The following is a 7406-nucleotide window of genomic DNA, read 5'->3' on the forward strand; positions in this document are numbered from 1 at the left end:
AATGGTGTGCTGAGCACGTTAGCACATTTAATGCACCCATGTACCCTTCAAAGCTGCACGGGTGCAAGGGTGTTGTAGCTCCTTCGGATGCAAGGGTGCGTGGGGTGTACTGGTGTTCTTTGACTTGTCGAACATTGCAGTTGATGAATCAAGCGTGTTTTTAAAATCATGTGAGCTATTCGAGCTTTCTATTAAGTGACAGCTGCAGCAAGCTTGACGCGAGCGGCTATGACTGCGATTTACGCCCCCATAATGTAATAATTAGCTGAATTATTTTAGCTGAAGTGCACCCTGAAGGGTGCAAATTTTTTGCAGTGTGGACATGTCGCGAAAAAAGTGGCGTAAAAAGCAAATGGAGTAAAGCCCTGAAGAGAATGAATGCACGAAAATTCCCAGAGAAGCAACCTAGGTAGGCCGTGCACCTAGGTCACATGACCTTGCCACGTCATCACAACCAGCCCATCGAATTGTCAGCAAACTGCACACCGGAGCAGGCGGCAGTTAAATTAATGATTGGCCTCAAGAGGTTGCCCGGCAATGCCAACCTGGGTCGCACAAGCCTTACTGAAGGCAGTGCCTGCCATCGCAGGACAGTGGCGCATCGCTTAACCTCTGCACCATTGCGCCAGGAGGGGGATGAGAACTCCCAGTGGACTATTAATGTAGAGAATGGCCGATGTAGCGGCGTTAAAAGATGACGAGAACGAACATAAACAGGCGCCAAGAAAAATAAAATAAATGAAACAGGAGAGAGAGAGAGAAAGGAATTTTAGCTGAAGTGCACCCTGAAGGGTGCAAATTTTTTGCAGTGTGGACATGTCGCGAAAAAAGTGGCGTAAAAAGCAAATGGAGTAAAGCCCTGAAGAGAATGAATCACTGTGTGGTTAATGAGGGTAGTTCGTAACGGCGACCGCTCACGCATTTCCGTCGTGCCGCCCAAGCGAAGGCCATTTTTTTTTTGAAGCAATGTGCAGGGAAGTACGGCTAATGTTCCTGTGGTCGATTGGAGGAACACTTCACAACGCTCTTCAAATGTTGTGCACTTCGTAGCACTGGCTGCCGTTTTCTGAGAGTTTACCTCAAGTTCAAGTCTGCTTCTGTGAGTACAGAACGTCTATGAGCTACTGCACCAAAAAAAAAAAACAGGCAATTATCACAAACTCTAAATTTCGGTAAATTTCAATGTCGGCAGCATAGATGTGGGAATGTGAGAACGAGTTGGCGATCTTCACATGTACAGCAGTGATGTATTGCACCGTTGTATTGTCGCCGCGTTATTGTCACAGTATATTAAAAATATTTTTTCCTGGCTGTTAGTGAACAGGCTCATAATGAAGTCATCGTGCAGAGATATAAGGCAGGTATGTGTGTGCATGCGTAACCTTGGTCACTTTCGACGACACTCATCCAATACATCAAATCATTGACGCTTTTAGAACCAAGCATATGTACGTGACCGCGGTGAGACTTTTCATTATAGAATTTTGCATATTTCAGTTCACTACATCTGACTACATATGCGAGACCTGAACTAAGCCTGATGCAGTTTTCCGTCTTACTTTCTCCGGGGCACAGCTGAATGTCGCTCAGTGATTGAATCGGCCTTTAAGCAAACTGCATGGTTTTCGTTTTAAAGCCGCAACATTGTACGGAATATAAAATATCTGAGAAATTTGCGGATTGCCACACGCACATGCACATTGTTTTATAGCTGTTCAGTCCTAAGCGATGGACACTGTAAAGGGGCTCTGAAAGGGGCCCTCCGCAAAGGTGTGGTATTCCTAATATGTTAAAGGACGCTGCTTCAGCGCTCGTGTTGTCTCAGTGTGTCTCTCTTTGTCCCTTGTCTGTTTTTTTGCGCTGTATTCAATTTAACAAGCTGCTTCACGAGTATCCTCCAACAAGAATTTTTTTAATGTGTTTTGTATAGTAGGATACAACTTAAAAAAACAGCAGTTGCTAACACTGGGCCGCGGTCCACGGCGTCTCATATTACTCCGCTGGCCAATCGCAACTGTAAACGAAACCAGCTTTTTAATGTTTGACTGTATCAAACAATCCATGCATCAAAATTCTAGAGCTCATAATTTTTTTCTTGTGATAGGCTTCTTGTTTACGTAACAAGAAGCGTTTAAGCAGCGGACTACTTCTTCGTCGTGGAGGAATTCTGTGCGCGAAGGCTGAAGTGGGCGGAGCTTCACTGCAGACTTAAGTTGTACCCGACTATAGAAGCCGAGTTATCTGTAGTCAAAAAGCTTAAGCGTCTTCGCACCTTTCCCTCTGATTTCGTCACTTTTTGCACGCTCCTCCGCCCCTTCACCGCGGACGCGCGCGGTAATTCCCAGGGAGGGGGGGGGGGGGGGGGAGAGCTTCCTGCCCCCCGGAGCAACGCTGCTGACTGGCCGCGGCCATGGTATCTGCGCGATGCCTGAAAGAATCTAACCAATGGCACCTCTGAACGGAGTTACGCAGGAGCGTGCGACGGAGGAGGTCGCGAGCACGAAAAAGTCGCCGGAAAGGACTCGCCAACTTTCGCTTGCGATTGCGTGTTCTCTGCTGCGAGTGGAACTGTATCATTTGGTTCAGGTGTTCATAGCGAGAGAAAGTAGCGGTTGAGCGAGTTCATGTACTCTCCCCAGAATGTGTTTCAGAGCCCTTTTAATTGCGTACTCATGTCTCTTTTGGCCAAAAGTGTCCTGCTCTGGGAAGCAAGCTCTCAGATAACACCGGTTTTGCAATCTATGATGCTTGAACACGAATTTCATGGTTAACAAATACCAGTAGACGCTAAATGGAATTTTTAAAAAAATTTCCGCCAACACTGCCTCAGTGTTCGACAGCTACGGGAGCTTCGTGTTTACATCGGTGTGCTCCGCAAACGTGGAGAAAACCAAATGCAAACATCCGCGGATGTTTCCTTTCCGGAAGCATCCCTTCGAAGTAGAGAGTGACTCTACTTCGAAGACACAAGCAGAGCCATCTACCTCATGGATTTTGCTCTACTACTGCGATTTACAGACACCTTTCCTTTGGTTTATGGGGGTTTAACGTCCCAAAGCGACGCCGCACTGAAGGGCTCCGGAAATTTCTGCCACCTGGGGTTCTTTAACGTGCACTGACATCGAACAGCACACGGGCCTCTAGAATTTCGCCTCCATAGAAATCCAACCGCCACGGCCGGGACCGAACCCGCGTCTTTCGGGTCAGCAGCCGAGCACCGTAACCACTTGAGCCACCGACGCCTACACCCCAGGGCGCGGCCCCAGGGTTCGACGGTCAGCTTAGGTGCAGGCCGGAAGCACTCGACTCCTGGCGGCATCCCAAGCCAGTCGGACTGCTTTGAGTTGGTTCTTTTCTGCGCTTTGCAAAAGGGTCTCCCAAGCAGACTTGGTTGTTATCCCCGCTATTGTTCCTGGACCCTTCTCACATTCTCAAAAAATATGGTCGTCACCCTCTATCCTCACAGTGTTTAATGGGTTTAGATATGTGTTTGTTTGGAGTCTTCTCCACGTTGTTTCTTCTCCTTTAGTTCTGGATCAGGTGGGGGGTATGCCTAGTGTGTAATGTTATTTCGCTGTAAATAGCCAGTGTTTCCTGTGTTGTTTCTTCCAGTTTGGTGTGCTTTTTCACAGCCGTAATGGAAGTAAGCCAACCTCCAATAGATATTGATTAGTTATTTATGTAACTTATTTCTCTAGGTATCGCTGCGGAAAGTGGGAGCAGTCATCTTAGATTCTTCAAATTTAAGCACCCTACCCTCCACATTTTTACATTGCGATCGTGCAAAAAAAAAGGGGGGGGGGGGGTGCTTATAATTTAGTAAATACGATATCTTCTCCTCACACAAAACGACCACCCCATTTTCTCCCCTGTCCCAGGTGGTCGAAATTTCCCGAGCCCTTCACTACGGCGTCCCTCATAGCCTGAGTCGCTTCGGGACGTTAAACCCCAATAGACCAACCAACTATTTCTTTTCTTAGAAAACTAGTAATCACCTTCACTGGACATTTATGCCATCCCCTGGACCCTCCTCACACAAAGCATCTCCCATACATGCCACCCAATGATTCCCACACTCTGTTGTAGCCCACCACATTTTATTGCAGAATCTATGTGTTGTAAGCCATGCTGCAATGAAACACCACACCGCATAATTGAGAGTGGAAGGTCTACTCGGCCAGCCACTGTACCATAGTAAAGCGAGTAAATTAAACATTATTGCACAACCTCAATGTCGTTATCAAGAGGATGCCATCTCACTTACTCTACAATGGTACAGTGGCTGGGAGAGTAAGCGTTTCAACCTCGGCTATGCGGTGCAGTGTTTCATCAAAGCACACATTTCATTAATTTTCTAAGCTGACGAGATTTAAGCAACTGGCACCGAGACAAAGAATACCAAATTGCCCAACAGCATGTCATACACTGACAATACCGTGTAATTGGCAGGCAGCATTCAGCAACTACAGTCTCTCCTGGATGTAAGCCCAGAAAGGGCTCAACTTCATGTAAGCAGAGGTGCTGCAAGCCAGTTTGACACTGCAACTGCAACTCAGGACTGCCAAGACCTTGAACAAGGCAAGCTGTCTTGATGTGCGACCATACAGCTGCAGTCAACTGCAGGTTATGTACAAGGCAGAATCGCAGACAAAGGCACGCTGGGCTTTCCAACACCTTTCGAAGTCACCAGAGCTTGGAAAAGCATGGAAGTGCCACTCCTTATGTTTGGTAATGCTGGGACAGGCTTATCATCTTTTAAATGAGTCACAGAAGTAGGGCTCACCACATAATTAAGCAGCTTGCCATGACCTCAGCAGATAGTCCTTTGAGACATGCGAGGCTATAGCCAAGCTTGCTTAAGAATGGCGTCCGAGTGAAGCTTTAGTTGACGGTTGTGGTCAGGACGCATAGAAGTGCACACAGCTATACAGGTAAGTAAGAATTTGGTGACATAGACCAAAGAGGTTGGCAAAAGGTATGGATGGCACTGCCACTGTTTGCCTCCTTCCTTTCCCCAGAATGACTTGCGGTGAATGATGCATGAACAAAAAAGATGCAAGGCTCAGGAGGGCAACGGTAGAGTACTCTGCCAGCATGAACACCATCCACCACGAAAACATCTGCAACTTCAGATGTAGGGATCTACCGTATGAGGCTCACATTGCCTGAGGCTCACAATGTAGCCTGCACAATATTCACCCCGTTTCTTTTCTACTTTTCTTGAAACCTGCTGAAACTAGCCTCCCCACATAAATCACCACCATCAACAAAGAGCAAGTGACACTAGGTACTGCGACAGGCTTCACAGGAGCATTCATAAGTGCCTACAATTAGCATCAAACGAAATGAATTAGACACATTAGCACACTCACGCAATCACTAATCTTGTACTATATATACATATATATTCTCTGCCTTAGAACTTCTTCATTTGCTTAGTTGCGACTTGACACACAAGCTGATTACATCTGCACATCCGGGTCAGGACCAGTCTCCTCGCTGAGTTCACTGCCAGACTGCATTTGTAGGCTCTCAGCAAGACCGAGCGGTGGCCGCTCAGCCAGAACCTGCGCCATCTGGACAACTGTTGAACCGTCTTCATTCCTCTGCACAATCTGCACCAACTTGATCGGCTGCTCTGATGCTTCATCTGGAGAACCTTCAGTGCCTGATCCCACCAGCATCACTGGCACAGACGCACTGGCCAGAACGCCAGGGTCGGATAAGGTGTTCACTGTGTCAGCACTCATTTCTTCTGGAATAACTTCGTTCGCCTGGGCAAGTTCGATGCTCTCGTAACGAAACGTCTGCACTGTGAAAATGTTGTCCTTATTGCAGGTGTAGGCGAAGCGCGTGTGGCCAGGTGGCCACTTGAACCGGTGCTGCGAGACCAGGTGCCGCGACAGCGAGTTCCCTTTGGCGTACTGCTTCTGGCAGATGTGACACATGTAGACGCTTTTGGGGCACTTAAGGTGTTCGGCGCGGATGTGGTTGCGCAGGAGGTAGCTGCTACGCTCGACGAACTCGCAATCCGGATACGGACACGGCTTGCCACTATCCGCATGCCACTCGAGATGCTTCCTCAGGTCGCTCGGCTGCTTCGCAGCGTAGTCGCACTGGTCACAGGCATACGGCCGCAGGGACGAGTGACGCCACTGCACGTGGTACCGGACCGCCGACGGCGCCGGGAAGGTCATGTCGCAGAGCGGACATTTGTACTGGTTCACGTGGTGCCTCATGTGATCGCGCAGAAGGCGCTCCGAGCTGAACCCGCGGCTACAGTACGAGCACGTCAGGCTGGTCTGCTCGTCCTGCCGCGCAAAGTGGTCGAGCAGTTTCGTGCGCGACCAGAACACGCCGCCGCAGTTTGGGCACGCCAGCCTCTTCTCCTGCGTGTGCGTGCGAAGGTGCTCTTTCAGTTTGTACACCGTCGCGAAGCTGGCGTCGCAAGAGCTCCAGCCGCACAGCTGCAACGGCTTCCCCGACGACCGCGCCGCGTCGCGCGCCTCTTCCGCGTGCGCATTGACGTGCTCGTAGAATGCGTCCGGGTTCTCGAAACGGTCGTCGCAGTCCGTCCACTGGCATTCGTACTGCTCCGGCGTGTCTGCGATGATGTTGCGCGACTGTTTATCCACAAGACAGCGCAGAGGGGTCTTTTGTCTGTCCAGGAAATTCTGGCCGTAGCACTTGATTTTCGAATGAAAGGCGTGGTAAAGCACGTGCGTTCGCAACTCCTCGGTACTCTTCAGCGACGCAGCGCAGTCTGTCCACGGACACACGTTGGATTCGACGAAGGCCAGGTCTTGGTCGAGGTGCTTCCTTACGTGCTGGTAATACTGGGGGCTGTTCTGACAGGAGAAGTCACACTGGTCCCACTCACAGCGAAGCAAGAGCTGCTCCTCTTTGAATGCAACGACGGATGTTGCCGCGGAGCGCTTCATTGCTTCGCGAACGAAAGAACTCGGCAGCTGCAGCAGGGCTTGAATCCTTGGTTTGAACTACAAGGCCTGCCCGACTTTTCCCACCAAATCCATTTTTTCTGCTGGATTGGATTGACTTGCATCCGTTTGACTTGGCTCGCATTATACAGTTAACAAACGTCTCAGTGTAGTTATTTGAGCATTTGCAGAGTATGCAGATGTGTATTAATATTGCGTGTTGTAAATTTTACTCGCTTTTGAATGATGTCTCACATTTGTTGTCTTTATCACGCAACTATCATCGTCAGTAGTCTACGCCCAGCCGCAATGATTTACGCAGCGCCACTTTCAAAATTTCGCATGCATACACCGCATTACCCATTTCGGAAGTCATGCCCCAACCACAATTAACAACCGCATTTGCGCAGGCTCATACCGTACCTTGGGCTGTACAGTACCTGGTCGACGACGAAAAGTCTATGAGTA

General features: G+C 49.1%; 1 protein-coding gene across 1 annotated transcript; it reads right to left on the reverse strand.

The window, feature by feature from the left end:
- Positions 1–5385: 5385 nt before the first annotated feature.
- On the reverse strand, positions 5386–7057 carry Hinfp (Histone H4 transcription factor). The gene has a single exon (XM_089547864.1). The coding sequence runs from the start codon at positions 6939–6941 to the stop codon at positions 5463–5465; it is 1479 nt and encodes a 492-aa protein (XP_089403990.1). The 5' UTR covers positions 6942–7057; the 3' UTR covers positions 5386–5462.
- Positions 7058–7406: the final 349 nt, after the last annotated feature.

The sequence above is a fragment of the Amblyomma mixtum genome, chromosome 6, assembly GCF_055824585.1.
Source record: "Amblyomma mixtum isolate Tamu chromosome 6, ASM5582458v1, whole genome shotgun sequence".
Taxonomy (NCBI): domain Eukaryota; kingdom Metazoa; phylum Arthropoda; class Arachnida; order Ixodida; family Ixodidae; genus Amblyomma; species Amblyomma mixtum.